This window comes from Oncorhynchus kisutch, linkage group LG10, assembly GCF_002021735.2.
Source record: "Oncorhynchus kisutch isolate 150728-3 linkage group LG10, Okis_V2, whole genome shotgun sequence".
NCBI lineage: Eukaryota > Metazoa > Chordata > Actinopteri > Salmoniformes > Salmonidae > Oncorhynchus > Oncorhynchus kisutch.
Window position 1 is genome coordinate 23042160 of NC_034183.2, and position 20875 is coordinate 23063034.

The 20875-nt window shown below is 40.5% G+C and overlaps 1 protein-coding gene across 1 annotated transcript; it reads left to right on the forward strand.

Annotated features, from left to right (window-relative positions):
- The first annotated feature begins 948 nt into the window (after positions 1–948).
- Positions 949–20340, forward strand: LOC116375731 (translation initiation factor IF-2-like). The gene is made up of 2 exons (XM_031832787.1): positions 949–1194; positions 19987–20340. The coding sequence occupies exons 1-2, from the start codon at positions 1113–1115 to the stop codon at positions 20310–20312; spliced, it is 408 nt and encodes a 135-aa protein (XP_031688647.1). The 5' UTR covers positions 949–1112; the 3' UTR covers positions 20313–20340.
- Positions 20341–20875: the final 535 nt, after the last annotated feature.

Here is a 20875-nt window from a genome sequence, read left to right on the forward strand (position 1 = left end):
TGGGTGTGTGGAGTCTCTGCTTTATTCAGGCCATTAGCACACACTATTCATATAAGCACACAGCACAGTCAACTGGGAGGTACTGTATTCAAAGGCTGATGTGTAATGTGCAAATGCTTTATTATGCAACCGTATCAATTACAACATTGTTACAGTTTGATGAATACAACATTTCCATCATTCAATGCAACGTGAATCATATTGACAATACAATCACAATAATATATATATATATATTGGTCTTAAACATCTTTAAGTAACATCTTTCAAGCTTTCCCTTGATCCAATTTCCTGGCTGGTTTAATTATTCCATTATGGTGGTTAAACTGCCATTAAGACCCTTAATTCACTAATGGTTCATCACTCAACCAATTACAATCTTTGGCAAGTGCTATTATTTCAGTTAGCTGACATGTCTATGAGCGATATCGCTGTTAATCTAAAAAATATGAAGACAGCATCAAGACAATGGTGCTGTTGCTGATCATACTCCAAATAAATGACTTTATTCACAAGGTTGTTTTTCCCCATTCCCTGTATGAGGAGACTAAGGAAAGGAAGCTACTCTCTCTGACCTCTACAAGCTCCAGTCTAGCCTTCATAGCTAGGTTTATTGCTATTTGTGTGTACTATACACTCATCACTTTTAGCAATTCATAGTAAAAAGGAAGCTATATTTTGCATCTCATTTGGGGCAGGCACACTTACAGTATAATCCTGTAATCAATGATTATGGATGAAAACCGTCATGAAATTCAAATAACCATCTTAACTGTTTCCAAACTATATATTTGTATGTTGTGGAACGAACAGCTTACTGAAGACTAGACGGCTGGCCATTCATGCTGTTGAGTCAGTTTCTGCAGTAACAAAGTTATGAAAGTTGGTTGCTCCTTGCTGAAACAAACAAGGTGTTGTAGCAAACAAGTCTTTGGTTGCCTAGGCAACGCCCCCCTCCTGCAGCAGAAGCACATGAAGTCAGAAGCGTCTTTAAAAATATTTTTTTACGATTATAACGGTGAACAGCACTGCAGACAACAGTGAGGCAGGCAGGAGTCTCTCTCTGGACCGGAACAGGGACGCAGGGAAAGAGTTTCTCAGCACTGCCTGCGATGGACAGCTGTTACGCATGTCTGCTCTGCTCGCAGAGTCCCGCTTTGTTTGCTAATGCCTGGGAACCCACTGTATGTCCAGGTGAGCAAACGCTGACTATTCCATGTTTCAGAACAAGCGGAGGGCGAGGCAGCTCAATCCCTCCTCTTTCATCTCTCAATACAAGCAGTCATCCAGGCGGCATTTCAAAAACTTAACACAGACAATAGACGCTGCTGCATGAGCAGGGGGGGGGGGTTAAGGATTCTAGAAATCAACATGGGAAATGGAGAAATCTGTGACAGCCTGTCAACTTGTCAACATGATTAACACTAATAATGGCACAACTCTGTGTATATGTTGACAACTTGTTCAAAGCTGTGCTGTTTGGACATCTTCATGAGTGGCAAGTGGCAGAGACTCTAAAGATGGCATAAACTGTCTTGTGGTGACTGACTGACGCAGCTGAGAGTATTGCTTTAGTGATTGCTGTGTGTGTGTGTGTGTGTGTGTGGGTGGGTGGGGGGGGGGGGGGTCACTCCCCTGGCCTCCAGCTTCTGTTCAAACAGTGTTCTCTCTTTACGAGTTGGGGTACAGCATCCTCCCCCAAACAGGCATCGAAAAGAATGACCTAAGTCTGACCTTTATTGACACAAACTTCCAAACACAGGCCTTTACTCGGCTCCTCATTGTGCAAATGAAGGTTATTACGTCAACTGATCAGCAAACTATAGGAAACTGTTGTTGTATCCCCAACAATAGCAAATTAGGAGGTAAATGTGACCAAGCGTAAGCATTAAGTGGTTTAGAAACTTGATACAAGTACAGCAATGAATAAGTAGATAAGGTCCAAAAGCAACCAAATATCTATGAATAGAAAAATGTAAAGAACAGAATGCTATTCATGCTTGATTCTGAAGATGAGTATGATTTTGCATTTTGACAAACACTACACACAACAATTATTCTAATTTTGTCACATCAAATCACCTAGTATAACTACATAAAAATGTATTACAATTACATCTTTGAGAAACTAGTAATCTGTGGGAAATGAGGGGAGTTCTAATCTGCTCCATGGCATATTGCTCCCACATTCCATTACATTAACGTACTGCTTTAAGTAATTCAAGTAAAGGCTACTTTGAACTAGCATAATGATTATGATGATCATCATCTCAATATTTTATACCATATTATTGTGTGAGCAATTTAAACATATGAGTGCTTCTATTTCAAAGTAGTCAGAAATTAATAGAGCAATTTATCCATATTAATTTCAGAGTTTTAACCATGTCAAATGTTCTAATCAAGCAGGGGGATTGTTTGACAGGCTGCTATGTCAACTTGCATTTAGAATAGGTTATATTACAGTTCAGTGAACTAAAAGTAGAGTAACGAGAGTATTTCCATGTGTAGGGATGTGTAGTCCAATCATGTGCTAATTTCTGGCCTCAGTTGTTTAGTTAAAATATTGGACAATGTTTCAAATCTCTACACAATATAAAAATTCAGAGACAGAATGAAAATCGAAAATCTATGTTTATTGATTTAGCTGGCTGTGGATTTCACCAAAGCTTTTGTTCGTTCCAACAGTTGCATAGTTGAACCAGTGCCGTTGGCTCGGATGACGTTATCATTGTCACACATATCTATTAGGCAGGATAGCTAAGAATTCAAGTTACACACATTACATTGAAAGTGTGCTGTCTTTTAGGACAATTACACACTGCAATCTTAAACAGTTTACTTGGCTAATGCTTTTCATGGCAGCAGCAATCCAAGACTTGTGTAAGAGCTCTAGAGAGGTCCATCTTGAACAATAATGTCACCAGACAGGAGTTGGGAAGGGAAAATAGGTGATTTAACATTGAGCATGTTTATTTGTCATTTCTACCGTGACTTACTAAGACAGAAAGCTCAAAATAACCTTGAGTGTCTGCTTCACTTAGACTGACTGTCGCTTGTAATTGCAACTGTCATCATCAATTAAGAAGGAATGCAGCACAACACAAGTTAAGGCCATTGCTTTACGCTGCATCCATCCAACCACAGGTCAACTACAACCAACACTCGCTCCTCTTCAGTGAACTGTATAGATTGACAACATACAGATGTAGCATCTTAGTTTGACCTACTGTATACTGTCACAGCAAAATAATCCCGCAGCAACAGGATTTGAACATTTAGTCCATAACGTTGCTTGACTGGTGGTTAAGCTAATAGCTGGCCAACTGTAGGCTACATCAATTGTGCAGTACTTTTAATATAACAGTGTGTTAGCGTGGGTAAAAAATGAAATACAAAAGTAAACAAAAACACGTTTACTTTACATAACTTTTTTTGCTGCAGTTTTATAGCAAATTTCCAAAAATTCTACACATTTTGCAATGAGGTGGGGAGAAATTTTGACAGTTTTAAAAGCTAATTTCCTGCAAATCTACACATTTTGCCATGGGGTGGGGAGACACATTTACAGTTTTAAAAGCACATTTCCTGCAATTCTACACATTTTTCCATATTAATATGATATCTTAGTGAGAGTCAATAACAAAATCCATGGGGGCCCCCTGGAGGTCCAGGCCCCTGGGCACAGGCCCTGTGTAAATCAGCCTTGATTACTACAAGTTTAGATAGCTGGATAGACTGACTAGACTCATTTACCACTCTAAAATGTTTTAACTGACATGGGCTTATTGAGTGACTGTCAGTGACTGACATACAACAAGAGAAAAACTACTGTTGCATAACCAAGTTTTGAAATTGCACCTCATGTTTTCCACTATTCTAACCCTAAACAGTTAGTTGAGACCCAGATTGACTTCGTAAGTTACTATTCCTTTTTTATATATATTTTTTAAATGACAGAGGTCTAGACCTGTGTCATCATACAGTATGTAGCTACAGCCCTGGTTGGCAACAATATTATGACTGTTGTGTACACAACAAGACCTGATCATAGTTAATTAAACATTTTGTAAATCAAAACACATAAACTATTTGAAAAGCAACAAAATCTAATCCAAAAGTACAAAACCATGAAAACTTTGCTGTTAATAATGCTCCAATAAGAATATCAATCCAGTCAGGTTAGAATATCAATTCAGTCTGCAAACCTGACAGTCAGTTAAACTGACAAAATACACTAAGAAGAAGCACAACAAAGATCCATATGTCATTGGTTTGTGTGCCAGCACACCACTTGGTCTCTAAGAGGTGTAAGAAATCCTGTTGCTAGGTTTTACATGTTGGAAACTATCCAAGAGCTCATGGAGGAGTGGACTGTTGGTCTGTGGATTTATCCACATAGACATCAACACCGTCATATTTACAATGCAAACTGGGACTGAGACTGAATGCATCACTACGGCTGGGCAACTTCAGAGGAGCTAGCCTAAACACACGTTGAGAGGACAATTCCTTTGACACCATTAATCTTTAATTATAATATCTAATTACTCAACCTATTTACTTGTCAGGAGTTCAGTTGGTAAACTCACAGTGGGGAACAGCCCCTTAGCAACCCTTCCTGGCCCCTACTTTGCCCTCCCAGCAGTGTCGGCGTGGCTGGTTGCTTCACCTGCCCAGCAGCAAGCTGTCCCAGGAATGTCCCAGGCTTGTCTGGGGCCCTCCCTCCACGTCATGATTAATGCACAGGCCTCTGCAGGGTCACACTCCATGGGCATAGCCTGAAACAGAAAGAGACCAGCCTTGGGTGGTGTCCAGGAGCATCCGCTGCAGACGCAGATATTTGGGCAAACAATTTAGTGGCCCATGAGGACGGCTCACAGCTCGTTGAAAAAGATGAATACTACAGATAACTGCCAAAAAATATTAATAATTAGGACCAGACTTAGAGAACGCCTCAGTAAGGTAAAAATTTCAGTGATACAAATGTGCACATGGCTATTTCTTTTGTATTGTTGTTTTGATGATTACTATGTATATTAGTATTATTTTACTAATAGACATTGACACACTTTTCTAGTATTGACACTTTTTTTTCAAGCAATATTCTAATCTTGAATGTCCTATTCTTTTGTTTTATATACCTGTATATACTTCCATGGTTGGTTTCATTGACTCCCCGCTTGTACAAACCCATATTTACCAATTTTTACAACTTCTGATGACCATTGATTGACTTGGAGAGGATTAGCTTGAGCAAAGTGCAGTGTAGAATCTCTGATCTATAATAATATTCTTGGCCAAATAATAGACGTTGTGCAATCAAGATTCAGAGAGCTACGCCTCTCCTTGACTCAAGTGATCCCTTTGACAAAACATGTGCGCTCAACCAGACATTGATTGATTGATTGATTGGCGACACCTTGTGTCAAATATAGAACATTTCCTAGGATTTTCTACCTGCAGCGACACTAGTTGGATAATTCTGGAAATCACAGTAAAAGCACAGTGCTATAATGCAAAACACAAGGCCCTAGCCATGGCTAAAGCTTTTTGAAATATTTTATGGATAACAACATGTAAATGACTCAGGAAAATGTATACTTTGTTTATAGTGAACTACTAACCACATCACAACAGGCTGTGATGGGCCAAACGACACAACACTATTGTTATCATCATCATACACAGATGATTTATCAATCTTGTTTGACAAAAAGTGCATCTTTCCTGACATTTCAGATTTCTTACGTGTGCGCAGGCTTTTGTTTCAGAGCCTCGCTGTTGTTGCAGCTCATTCTCCTCCAGAGTTGTGAGCTCATACATTTTTTGACACCCTGTATGTGTAGAGGCCATCCGGCTGCTAAACAACACAACAGCCACACACTAACACTGGGGAGGCTGGATAAACTAAGCTAAGCCAAGAGGAAGCCCTACACAGCCGCTAAAAAAATGTCTGTGAACATCACTGGATTGATGAACTGTTTAAACCCTAAAGATGACAAGCTCAAACCAAATTATATTTTTTTCCAAAAGAGAGCCAAGGCAAACTTAGAGGTTTTTGTGCCGTTGTTGACACAATGGATGAAACAGGAGAAAGCTTTTGAGCACCCATAAACCAATATTTACCTGAGCTGAGGGTAACAAGTTCAAGATTATTTTGATATCAGGTGTCCTTCCTTCAGTGCTAAGCTGACTGAAAACAACATGCATTCTATCATCCCTGAAATTAATTGAGTTTTAGCAGGGGACTTTGTTGAAGGTTCTGTTGAACCCATCAGAATTTCTGCTTGCACTCCAGAGGGATTAGGGTCCTTAAGAGCATGGTAGTTCTCTAGCAGCCAAAAAGCAAACAAACAAGAAAATAATTTCCATACACACAGCTGCCATAGTCATGCCTTTCCTGGGCTTGCTGCCGTAGTCATGCAGGTCCCTAACCACAAGCCATCTGTTGGCAACATCAATCCACACGGCCAATTGTTACTGTACACCTGTATGAAACTTGTGATCTTCTACCCACCTCCGACAGCACTTACAAACCAGAGCACTGTGGAAAATGATGTCACTTGTAGCCATGTGTATGTGTTTGTGTGTGTGTGAGTGTGGGAATAAATTAAAATGTTTCTCTACAATCAAGTACGCACACACACATGCATGGACACACACACACACACACATGGACACACAGATACAGTGTCAGGGATTTTCAAAACAGCAGGCACAAAATGTGCAGAAGAGCACTGGAGCTCGACACACCACACAAGAGGAGCCGAAAAATCAATTTAGCTAAGCAAACAATCTCTCATGTAATGATGCCTAGTTATCCATTTATGTCATATCAGTCTAGCTGAGCCGGGAGAGTGAGCTGCTATGTGTGACATTCGACCATTGATTTGCACCACTGCTATTATTTTCCCCTCGACAACCCTCAACTCTCTGAAGTATATTTAGCAGCAAATAAGGGCTCCCCTGTGAGCATTGATGCTTTTGAGTCATTTTTTTTACTGTTTTACGTATAAGACAGAGTACGGCTTTAGATATCGTTAACTTACGCCATATTTATTGTTATGAGCAAATAATGCTTCTACAGACAAGGAGTATTTTGTTCTGATTTCCCCTCTCTGGTTTCTGAGAAGATTGGAATTTCAAAATAAGAACTACAACAACTTGCCATTATTTCACCTGAAATACAACAATGGCATTTATAAAATACTGCACAATTATATTTGTCTTAAACCATTTCCAAATATTTATTTTCAAGTGTTTTTATTTATAATTTCATAACCAAAAGAAGCTGGGCAATGCAATAGACTGAACGTACCATGCAGCTACCATAATCCTACAATCAAGTTGCATACGTTATTCTTGATGTCCTTAATATCTGCAATGTTGAGTGTAGAACATAATACATTATCGAAAATGATCATATTCGGTGGTTTCAACAGATCTGACATATGGCGTATAACAGTGTAAAACTGAGGTTGGTGGAAGACTGATCCTGTCAAGGCCTGTCCATTATGTAGGCTACCGTGAGTCACACAAGTTTGCTTGATTTGTCTGCAGAACAATTGTAAATGAAATGTAATTACAAATCAGAATTCACAACCGATCTGAAAGTAAGAAGGGTCAAGAGATTGTCAACTATCTCTGTGTTGGTATTTGGAAAAACCATGACTCTAAAACCACTAGATTAGATAATAGATAGATATAATAGTTTGATTATAAATACACCGCCAGACTGATTTCCTGTTAAAGTAGCGACATAAAATAATAATGTGAGAAGTGAATGCCACATTCTGTAGTGCTGTAACATGCTACATGTTTTATATTGCTGCCTTTATCTGTTCATTGGTGAGTATTTAGTGCCATCTGCTGGTTTAGGAGAGATGGGACTGTGGAGATTATTCATTGTTATGGATGGATTGAAATTTACAGTGTGGGTACCTTGAGGAAAATGGGGGAGGGTCATGCTTCTTCAATTTCAGTGAAGGGGACAGTTAAGTATTGTTTAAATCTAGTCCAGGGGAGGGTCATGTAATTTGTAATTGATGAAATGTCTATATTTCTCAGTGTTTTAGAATTAGATGCTTATTAGGCTATATATCGATGTGTGCCCGATGCCGCCCCTCATCTCTGATTCCCTGCAGGGTGCACAATATCAAGTGCACCTATAGGCTATTTAGTGTGGTCTCAATCAAATTATCAATAGCCTATAGGCTACCAAGTGCATGCTCGGAAAAGCACAGAGCGAAATTATATTTCTAAGATAGCTGCTGGGATAGTGTAAATTATATATATATATTTTTAATTACCTTTATTGTAGCAGGTAAGTTGACTGAGAACACATTTCCATTTACAGCAACGACCTGGGGAATAGTTACAGGGGAGAGGAGGGGGGATGAATTAAACAATTGGAAGCTGGGGATGATTAGGTGGCCTTGACGGTATGAGGACCAGACTGTAATTTCTGTCATTTGTGTGGTATTTTAAAAGCTTCTGTTAGTATGTAAAATGACATAGAATTGCAAATACGATGATAGACTCATGCAATGCTTTTACTATAAAGGAGATCTTTCCACCCCTACCCTTGTCCACAGTGGTCTGCAAATTCACAATGTTCTGGCCTGCAGCCCTGTACACTATCAAAATTCCTGTGTTGCCATGTAATAATTGCAGAACGAAGAACAGTTTCTTAAACTGCATATATAAGCCTGTGGTCTGTCCATGAAGTGAGGGTAAATGGGTAGGCATGTTCTCTGATATCCACTATGTTTTCATTATGATTTTGGGTATTTTTAAATTTTTATATTTAACCTTTATTTCACTAGGCAAGTCAGGTAAGAACAAATTCTTATTTACAATGACGGCCTACACCGTCCAAACCGGACGACAACGGGCCAATTGTGCTCCGCCCGATCACAGCCGGTTGTGATACAGCCTGGATTCAAACCAGGGTGTCTGTAGTGACGCCTCTAGCACTGAGATACAGTGTCTTAGACCGCTGTGCCATTCGGGAGCGAGGGTCACTTGTTTCAAGCGTTCAGGGAGGGTTTAGGAAATATATTATTTAGCTGAAGGGAAGGCCATCCATTTTGATTTCAGAGAGGTCCGATGTTCTCCATGTAACCCTTATCATAAATAACCTTCACTCCCTCACCCATATACTATTTCTTTGCCCAGAGTTAACTAGTAGCTAATATTTTGGATTCTTGTTAAGATTTGTGTGCAAGTGTTTATTCAGAATGTAAAGATGAGCATTAATTAAATTCATAACAAGGCATGCAAGATTATAAACAGAAATAAAGTGAAAACAACAAATGTGCTCTGAAAGAGTCAGGCCTATCTCACCTCTAACAAATAGGAATTGAAGAGGATTAAAACTACTTGTGAAAATAAAAATATATATACATATATATATTTTTTAATACTAGAAAGAAATGGATGGCTTGCTTCCTGCAGCCACTACATATGACAGACAAATTTGTGATTTTTTTAACCTATTTAGCTGATGTATTCTACTTTTGGGGGACTGGCACAGACATGTGTTGTGTTCAAAGCCTGCTTCCCAACCTGCTTGCCTTTGATTCCAGTGTTTAGTAGAGAGGGTAGTCTCCTCTGGGAAAAAAGAGAAGGGGGTAGTACCAGAACTATGGGTGAAGAGTGTGATTAGATCTATGTGATATTAGACTTGCACCACAGCTTGGTTGGCTGTCTCTACGTTTGATATAGGTAGATCTCAGAATGAAACAGAATAAAAAATACAAACAAAATACTCAGCAATATCCCAGCTAGCACATTTGGTTCCTTGGAAATTGTGGGAACATACGTTTTTGGTTTTCCATTGGTTCTGGGAACGAAGCCGTAAGTTTCCTGACCGATAAAATGCTCTGAAAACGGAAGTGAACATTTCCCCTGTTCTGGGAACGTACATTTTTAGGTTGCAGGAAGGATATGCTAACTTTTTACCATGGTTCTGAGAACGGAAATTCGAGATTATTCGTAGGTTTTTGAATAACTTGAAACTTTCACTGAATATTTCAATAAGACTTTCAATAACACTGCTTGTTGTTTTAGGCCCCTATAAAATCCATAAAATGTTTCCCTGATTGGAAAAGTCCACAATAATGCTTAAACCACATCAGGGGACCACTTTTGGCATCTGGGAAATTTAGAATTTTGGGTGCAGTTACCCTTTCATGCATGTGCTCACCAGCCAGAGACCATTTTTTGGTTAGAGGGGTTTCCGTAGCGCTTAGTGTCCGTAGTGTCATTTCAGAGTTTGCAAAACAAATGGCAACTAGATTGGCATGGTATTATTCTGCCAGGTAGGCATAGGCTACTTTGTAGTTAACATTTCATTGAGAAGGTTTTTGGGAAAGCCTTTCCATCTACCAGCAGACCATTATCATTAGCATTATCGCTAATGGTTACACAAAGTGTAGACTAGACATACGCGTGCACCAGACACAACACACACAGATGGCGGCATTCCTGTGCCGTTTCAGAAGAATACAAATCACTGATGCATTTTGTTCATGTCTTATGATTAACTTGGGCAAAATAACACATTTAGTTGATTTCCTAACAAATTCAATACATTTTTTAATAGTACTCCCTGACAAAGGCCATGCAGCCAAAACATGTCAGGGTTTTAAACTTTGTTTCCATTGAACATGCCATACAAATAAAGGCATTTTAATTAATTATATGAAGAGTCCCTTGGTCCTCCTTTCTTTTTGATGACCAATTTACCCCTTTTCGCAAAGAGCACCTTCTATCGACCAAAACCTACTGTGTACCTTTAGCAGCGCTTCCCTTCCTCCTTTTTTTCTACATTTTCTAAGATTGTTGAATTTCGTTTTAATGTCTAGATTCCGTGATTCCATCCACAACGCGGATTTTATAGGGCCCTACTTTTTTGAACTCCAAGCACTAATAGCACACGTGGAAATGAATTTGCTTAGCCATTAATCATGCAAACAAACCATTTTTTGTATTTTATTGTGGCACGGCATCATTGAGACTCAAACCTATGACATTCTGTTCTCTATCCATGGAATTAGTCCACTGCACCACCAGGATGGACCTAGCATGCTATGTTAGTGGACAAGGCCAACACACATGAACACACTTAACAAGATAGAGGAGTGAGAGTTTTGCTGACGGTGAGAACAGAATGTATGAATGAATGTGTTTTCAATATCATTCTTAGAATGTTCTCAGAACATTAAGAAAACTTTCCAGAAAAACATAAATAACTTTCAAAGAACATTCCTTTAATTAGAACCATGAGGAAACCTGCAGAAAAAGTTACGCTGAAGAACTGAAATTCCCGCAAAAGAATGTTGTTTTTCAACGTTATCTGAACTATTTGAGAGCATTCCCATGTCAAACCAGTTGGAGAACATTCCTAGAATATTACCAAACATGTAATTAAATGCAACCATATTTGGACCTATAAGAAACGTTCTGTTAAAGTAATGAAATACCAAGAAAATAATGTTATTTTGTCATGTTCCTTAAAATGTGGTGAGAATGTCCAAAGAACATTATGGAAAGGTTGCATGCAAAATACCCATAGGACAACCATGCTCTCACCGAGCGTTAAGAAACATATGGTTCTCAGAACATTATGTGCTACCTGGGATGGCATGACTGAATATTGTGTAGATAAGATAAAGCCAAATGTTTTCATCTTTCCCATCAAAATCTGAGTAGAAAGCAAGGGGAGAAATAATAATGATTAGAGCAAATAAAAAATGATTTGTCACAAACCGCTGGTGCTCTCCATCTCTCTCCACGGTCACGGTAATGCTTTAGGAAATTATTAATTCCTCTTGGGAGACAGACAGCATTGGATTAGTTAACGATTGACAGGTATACAGCTCTTCGCTTCCAGCAGTTTACATGCAAACACTCCCAACTCTAGACTACAGGTGCAGTAAACCTAGTCCCAAAATCTGGAGTCAGAGCTAGCTTTAAACTACAGTCAGGGGCAATTACTGTAGCCCTGCAAAAGTCACCACTCAAATTTGATTTAGTCAGGCTAGAGAGAAAACACGTTTGGATGAGACATTCAAGACCTGTCTTATATTCTGCCAACTGCAGTGAAAACAGTTTGTCTAAGGGGAATTATAAATGACTCTGTGGCTTTCTCACAGCTTTCCCACAGCCCAGGTCCAACACAGATACCTATATGTGACTGCATGACACTATATATGCTTGTTTTGGGTTATTATAGTATCAAACCAACTTCTTTCTCAGATTGTGGGAGGGAGCGTCGTTGGGGGTCATGAATGGCAGGAGAGGTGCTTGGAGAGCAGCTTGGGTTGCAGGTGTGTCATGACAGAGTCTGGGCATTCTTCTCTGCCGCTTAAGCAGAAAAAACAACAGAAATTGAGTGAATTAAGACATATGCATGTACTAACAGCTCCAAAAAGGTATTTGACATGGTACTTCAACCTTCTACAAGAGAGGTGGAGCTCACATGATGTCATGGCAATTACTTACATGTTTTAAAGTGGGAACGCTTAGGAAACATGAAAGGCTGTAATATACATGACTACCTATTATTTTCCTTATGTACTAAAGACTGAAGCTTTGATCCATAACAATTTAGGACAATTTATGTTAGACAAATGGTACATTGCTTATATTTCAGTATTCAATCAGTTAATTCAACTCATTGCTGCTTTTTGTAATAATGAAAAATCAACTAAACTTCTTGGTCTGACGCGAAAGGTAGGCTATTTCTCAGTATGGATGATTTATTGCATTGAACTTGGCAAAGTTTATCTGGCATCAGAGCAGCAACAAAGACTTGCCTCAGTTTGATCTAGACAAGCAGTCAGTGTGAGCGTGGGGTTCAGTCAGAGACTCCATGATAACATTCACCGAAAGCACCTGGACTGTGCTTCAAGGTGTCAGATACCACCACTCTGTACACTTAAGCAAACTGTGTTCCGCTCTTAGTCATCCCAAAATCCAGAGCAGTTCAAATAGTTTTGCAATCAAACGGCGGTCAAAGAGTTCCCGTCACCACTGCAAATACCTATCCGAAACCAAACACACTCCACTTCTGGCTGAGAAAGGACATGAAGGAGTGCAAAGTGCAAAGAAGTTATAGGTCTGATTATAGTGAGTCAGACATAGTGGGTCAGATTTTCCACAATGATCATTCAATGTCATTATGAATTTGTGCATTTCTTGTCTCATTATCACAACCATTTCAAACTATGCAGTATGCATACAATTTCAATTCACCTCGGTGTCCTCAGTCCATTAAAGTCATCATGACTGTTCCTATGAAACATGTATTATTTGTCTATTTAGTAAAGGGAAAGAGACTTTCCACCCTGTTGCCTTTCCAGCCAGTCTGCATTCCCGCGGGATACCCGCTCCGCCATTTCCAGATTGCTAGTTTGACTAATTTCAGTATATGTGGCAAAACAAGCAAGTATAGTGTAGAGAATTATTGTACAATCTAAACCGCTGTGAAATATATTTCCATATATTTTCCATAACCAAAATATTGTATTTTCAGCTGTTTTGAAGCTGGTGTACTAAATCAAAAGCAAAATCAAAACTTCTAAAAAAGGACACATAGAAATAGCTAACATAGCGGCAGGGTAGCCTAGTGGTTAGAGCGTTGGGCTAGTAACCGGAAGGTTGCAAGTTCAAATCCCCAAGCTGACAAGGTACAAATCTGTCGTTCTGCCCCTGAACAGGCAGTTAACCCACTGTTCCTAGGCCGTCATTGAAAATAAGAATTTGTTCTTAACTGACTTGCCTAGTTAAATAAAGGTAAAAAAATATATATATTTGCTTACAATGATAGATCATCATTTTGTTGGGTCGACCAAAGAATCACATCTTACAGCTTTAACCTATATCTTAGGTTATTTTTGAGCATTTTGATATTGCCTATATGGCACAAAATTGCTGGGACCATGGCCGGCAAGTGAGCTGCGTCACATAGTCTATGCCTAAAATAAAATTGCGGGACTGCGGTTGGGTTCGGGACCAGTTCCTGCAGTAGGGGGGTGGGCGGGTGCAATATGAACAGCTGTGGGTGCAGGCGGGAGCGGGACGAATAAATCACAGACTTTTACTGTAACCTCCCTGGAGATTAAAGCTGTAAATATTGTGGAGTGTGTGCAGCAGCTTTTAGTTACCAGAGGTCGCTTTCACATCAGTAATGAGTCCTAGACCACACTCCATCTTCCCCCATTACAAGACAGGAAATGTGTCACAGTCTGCCAGGCTAACCCCACAATTACTCAGCTTCCCCTTGGCTGCCATTAGTGTGCTGTCGGCTCAACAGGAGTTTAAGGGCTGTCAGCAGGGTAACCTTCCTTCAGACTTCATCAAGCAGCAACCTGTCCCTTTGGAAATGAAGCACATCCGAAAACCTGGTTTAAAAACTCCGCAAAATTCCACTCCCATCACATCACACAGTAGGCCTATCCCTCTCCCCTGTTTGTTAGCCATCTACCTGCCTGGTCTTTGGCACTGCGGTCTTCTATCTAAATCATTCACCGTTCTCACACATGCCCTGACAAATACCACCATGAAGACCCCAGAACAGGCCACTGTGGTCCATTTATACTGGCATGACATTATCATTTTCCCTAATAGCTTAATCATCCCTACATTTCTCCCCTTCACAGTGCCATGTTGTGACATAGGTTTCGTGAAGTCTTGTAGAATCTTGCAGCCTTGTAGACTGAGAGCCTCCATTGGTAGGCGCAGGCCACACAATCTATACTATTCTTTAAGAATCAATGGCTATAAGTCAAAAAATTTATGAAGCAACTAAGGATTATAGCTTTAAGAAACTCAATACCTCAAACAAAATTTGGTCAAAGAGTTGGCATGGAGCAACCAACTCTGGACAATTACAAGTGTCTCCTATTAAACAGGATTGAAGATACCAGAAACCTTGTGTTGTGAAAAACAATGAAGTTATACATGAATTCTTCATCTTCTTCTGTGAGGTTTAACGGCGGTTGGCATCCTGTCACGCCCTGGCCATAGAGAGGCTTTTTATTCTCTATTTTGGTTAGGCCAGGGTGTGACTAGGGTGGGCGTTCTATGTTCTTTTTTCTATGTTTTTGTATTTCTGGCCGGGTATGGTTCTCAATCAGGGACAGCTGTCTGTCGTTGTCTCTGATTGAGAACCATACTTAGGCAGCCTGTTTTCCCACTAGGATTTGTGGGTAGTTATTTTCTGTTTAGTGTGTTTTGCACCTGACGGAGCTGTTTCGGTTGTTTCTTTTGTTCCTTGTTGTATTTAGTGTTCAGTTTATTAAAATAATGATGAACACTTACCACGCTGCATCTTGGTCCTCACCTTCTTCCACCAACAGTCGTTACACATCCAATATGTTGCATTACCACCACCAACTGGAAAGGATCTTCCTCCTACACTGCTGCTGTATGACAATATGCTTGGCACCTGAAACACCATAATGGGGTTGGCACAAAAGCTTACACAGGATAAGTGATATAAAGTGCCTTCCGAAAGTATTCTCACCCATTTATTTTTACTAATTTTGTTGTGTTAGAGCCTGAATTTAAAATTTATTAAATTCAGATTTTGTGTCACTGGCCTACACATAGTACCCCTTAATGTTAATGTTGCGTAACAGCCTTATTCTAAAATGTATTACATCTTTTTTGTTCGTCAATCTACACACAAATACCCCATAACGACAGAGTGAAAACAAGTTACTAGACATTTTTGTGCTTTAAAAATAAAAACAGAAATATCTTATTTACGTAAGTATTCAAACCCAAAATTGAGCTCAAGTGCATCCGGCATCCTGAGATGTTTCTACAACTTGATTGGAGTCCATCTGTGGCCAATTGGATTGGACATGATTTGGAAAGGCACACAAGAACACAGTGGCCTCCATTTTTAAAGGGAAGAAGTTTGGAATTGCCCCGCGGCAATTGAGGGAGAAGGGCTTTGGTCAGGGAGGTGACCAAGAATCCGATGGTCACTCTGACATAGCTCCACAGTTCCTCTGCGGTGATGGGAGAACCTTCCAGAAGGATAACCATCTCTGCAGTACTTCACCAATCAGGCCAACTGGGAGTTTGCCAAAAGGAACCTAAAGGACTCTCTGACCATGAGAAACAAGATTCTCTGGTCTTTGCCCTTTAATTGCACTCTTTGGCCTGAATGCCAAGCGTCACATCTGGAGGAAACATGGCACCATCCCAAAGGTGAAGCATGGTCGTGGCAGCATAATGCTGTGGGGATTTTTTTCAGGGGCAGGGACTGGGAGACTAGTCAGGATCGAGGGAAAGATGACGGAGCAATGTACAGACAGATCCTTGATGAAAACCTGCTCCAGAGCGCTCAGGACCTCAGAGAGGGGCGAAGGTTCACCTTCCAATAGGACAACGACCCAAAGCACACAGCCAAGACAACGCATGAGTGGCTTCAGGACAAGTCTCTGATTGTCCTTGACTGGCCCAACCAGAGCCCGGAATGGAACCCGATCGAACATCTCTGGAGAGACCTGAAAATAGCTGTGCAGCGACGCTCCCTTTCCAACCTGACATAGCTTGAGAGGATCTGTAGAGAAAGATGGGAGAAACTCCCCAATTACAGGTGTGCACAGCATGTAGCGTCATACCAAAGAAGACTTGAGGCTGTAATCGCTGCCAATGTGATTCAACAAACTACTGAATAAAGGGTCTGAATACCTACAGTATGTAACTGTGATATTTACTTTTTTTTTAAATACATTTAAAAAATATATATGGGGTATTGTGTTTAGATTGATGAGGGAAAAAACAATTTAATCCATTTTAGAATAAGGCTGTAACGTAACAATGTATGGAAAAAGTAAAGTGATCTGAATAGTTTCCGAATGCACTGTATTTAGAAATGTTTACAAATTCATTAAAAAATGAAAAGCTGAAAGGTCTTGAGTCAATAAGTATTCAACCACTTTATTATGGTAAGCCTAAATAAGTTCAGGAGTAAAAATGTACATAACAAGTCACATAATAAGTTGCATGGACTCACTCTGTTTGCCAGTATAGTGTTTAAGATGATTTTTGAATGACCTCATCTCTGTACCCCACACCTGCAATTATCTGTAACGTCCCTTCAGTCGACCAGTGAGGTTTTCCAAAGCCTTACAAAGAAGGGCACCGATTGGTAGATGGGTAAAAACAGCAACATTGAATATCCCTTTGAGTATGTTGAAGTTATTAATTACAATTTGGATGGTGTACCCAGTCACTACAGAGATGCAGGTGTCCTTTATCAAAGTGTATTTACCACGTGCGCAGGATACAACAGGTGTAAACAGTATAGTGAAATGCTTGCTTGCAAGCTCCTCAACGATGTCGTGTAAAATAAATGCACACGAGAAATAAAAAGTATACATGAGAACAAAATAAATACATACGACAATTTACACTATATCCAAGGTCAATATCAGTACCAATAAATGAAATGGATACTGGTTGCAGTTGTGTAATCAGGGTTATTAAAATGACTGAGCAGCAGAATCAATATAACAAATAGCAACAGCAGCAAATATGGTGATTTTGTGTTTGTATGTGTGGTTGTGTACAGTATGCGTGATTGTGTGTGTGTGTGAGTGTGTGTGTTTGGGTGCCAGATGTGGGTGTGGATGTGTGCGTAGAGTCTGAATGTAAGGAGGAGGTAAGTGAACTGGCATTGTGGTGTCATGACAACAACCTGTCTCTCAAATTCAGCAAAACAAAGGAGTTAATTGTTGACTTAAGGAAGCAGAGGGAACATGCCCCGATCCACATCACAGAGGAATTATCATGGAGCAACAACACCACCACTCTTGTCAAGAGGGCGCAACAGCGTCTCTACTTCCTAAGGTGGCTGAAGAAATTTTGCATGCCGCCCCGGATCCTCTACAAATATTACCGCTGCACCATCAAGAGCATTCTGACCAGTTGCGTCACAGCCTGATATGTGAATTGTATCGTCCACGACCGCAAGGCCCTCCAGCGGGTGGTGAAGACGGCCCAGTACATCACGGGGACCGTGCTCCCACCCATCCAGGACATATTCTCAAAACGGTGCCTGAGGAAGGCATGTAGCATCATCAAGGACCCCACATACCCTAGCCACAAGCTGTTGTCTCCCTTATCGTCAGGCAGACGGTATCGGACAATGAGGTCTGATACCAAAACGCTCAGAGACAATTTCTGTCCACAAGTCATCAGACTGCCGAACACTTGAACTGGACTGACCACCTGCTCTGATTCTCTGCACCTTAGCACAAATGCACACACCCACACACAGACACATACACAACATACTGTATACTGTACATTGATGCTACACACACATCACAACTGCTGCTACCAGACTCTTATTAGTCTGCTCAGTCTTTTATTGTTGTTTTCATTGTTGAGAAGGGACCTGCAAGTAAGCAACTCGTTGGACAATGTATACCGACTAATAAAACTTGAAACTTGAAACTTACAGTGCCTTCAGAAATAACTCATACCCCTTGACTAATTCCACATTTTCTTGTGTTACAGCCTTGATTAAATATATTTTTTTGTATCACCCATCAACACCCAATACCCCATAATGACAAAATGGAAATAACATGTTTCTATGAATCTTTGCAAATTCATTGAAAATGAAATACAGAAATATCTCATTTACGTAAGTATTCACACATATGAGTCTATAATTTTAGAATCACCTTTGTCAGTGATTACACATGTGAGTCTTTCTGGGTGAGTATCTAAGAGCTTTGCACACCTGGATTGTGCAATATTTGCACATTTTAGAATCACCTTTGTCAATGATTACACATGTGAGTCTTTCTGGGTAAGTCTCTAAGAGCTTTGCACACCTGGATTGTACAATTCTTGCACATTGTTATTTCTAAAATTCTTCAACCTCTGTCAAGTTTGTTGTTGATCATTGCTAGACAGCCATTTTCAAGTCTTGTAATAGATGTTCAAGCCAATTTAAGTCCAACCTGTAACTAGGCAACTCAGGAACATTTAATGTTGTCTTTGTAAGCAACTCCAGTGTAAATGTGGCCTTGTGCTTTGTTATTGTCCTGATGAAAGGTGACTTTATCTCCCAGTGTCTGTTGGAAAGCAGACTGAACCAGGTTTTCCTCTAGAATTTTGCCTGTGCTTAGCTCTATTCCATTTGTTTTTATTCTAAAAAAAAAACCTCCCTAGTCCTTGCAAATGATAAACATACCCATAACATGATGCAGCTACCACCATGCTTGAAAATATGAAGTGGTACGCAGTGATCAAATCAAATGTATTAGTCACATGCTTAAGTTGAAAAAAAATATGGACAAGAATAAGAGATAAAAGTAACAGGTCATTCAAGAGCAGCAGTAAAATAACAATAGCGAGACTATATACAGAGGGGTACCGATACAGAGTCAATGTGCGGGGGCACCGGTTAGTTGACGTAGTATGTACATGCAGGTAGAGTTATTAAAGTGACTATGCATAGATGACAACAGAGAGTAGCAGTGGTGTGTTGTGTTTTTGCACCAAACATAATGCTTTGTATACAGGACATAGAGTTCATATCTTTAAAAGAGTTGTCAAAGTAGATTCTAGGGAAGGATTTAGCACAGAAAAAGAGGAACCAGCTGCTGTCCCTTATGGATTGTTGAAAACCACCAGAAAAAGCAGGCAACTGAAATGATCTGGGCCAAGGGTTACTGAAGGGTAACTGTCTGGGAAGAAACAGTGCCTACCCACTGGGCAAACACTGGTTGAATCAATGTTGTTTCCATGTCAATTCAGTAAAGTTACATTGAACCAACGTGGAATAGACATTGAATTGACGTCTGCGCCCAGTGGGTAGTTGTCATGACATATCATTAAAAAGGGTAGCTATGGTATTGGTTGGTGGTTGACTGATGACCACTTGAATGCATGTACAGTATGCTAGCTAATGCAAACTATTCTCCCACTATTCTGCATTTGTAGTCTCAGAGCCGTCAGTCAGCCAGGAGCTGTCAGAGCCGTCAGTCATCCAGGAGATGCCAGAGCCGTCAGCCAGCCAGGAGCTGCCAGAGCCGTCAGCCAGCCAGGAGCTGCCAGAGCCATCAGCCAGCCAGGAGCTGCCAGAGCCTCCCGTCCATTCGGGACCCGTGGTGTGGGTCTCCAGTCCAAAATCGGTGGCGAGGATCGCCGCTCTAAAGAGGCCACGGTGGCGGGCTAAGAGGCGCACTAAAACTATGGTAAAGTGGAGTCCACGTCCCGCGCCAGAGCCGCCACCGCGGACAGACGCCCACCCAGACCCTCCCCTATAGGTTCAGGTTTTGCGGACGGAGTCCGCACCTTTGGGGAGGGGGGTTACTGTCACGTTCTGACCATAGTTCTGTTATTTTATTCTTTGTTTTAGTATGGTCTGGGCGTGAGTTGGGGTGGGCAGTCTGTTTGTCTTTCTATGTTTGTTTTTATGTTCAGCCTAGTATGGTTCTCAATCAGAAGCAGGTGTCGTTAGTTGTGTCTGATTGAGAATCATACTTAGGTAGCCTGGGTTTCACTGTTGGTTTGTGGGTGTTTGTTTCCGTGTGAGTGTTTGTCGCCACACGGTACTGTTTTGGTTTTTGTTTTCATCACATCGTTTATTGTTTTGTATTTCAGTGTTCGGTTTGTTTTTAATAAATGGTCATGAACACTTACCACGCTGCATCTTGGTCCGATCCTTACTCTTCTTCAGACGAAGAGGAAATCTGCCGTTACAGAGTCAGCCAGATCAGAGGCTGTAGAGATGACCAGGGATTGTCTCTTGATAAGTGCGTGAAATTGGTCATTCCTGTCCTGCTAAGCATTCTAAATGTAACAAGTACTTTTGGGTGTCAGGGAAAAC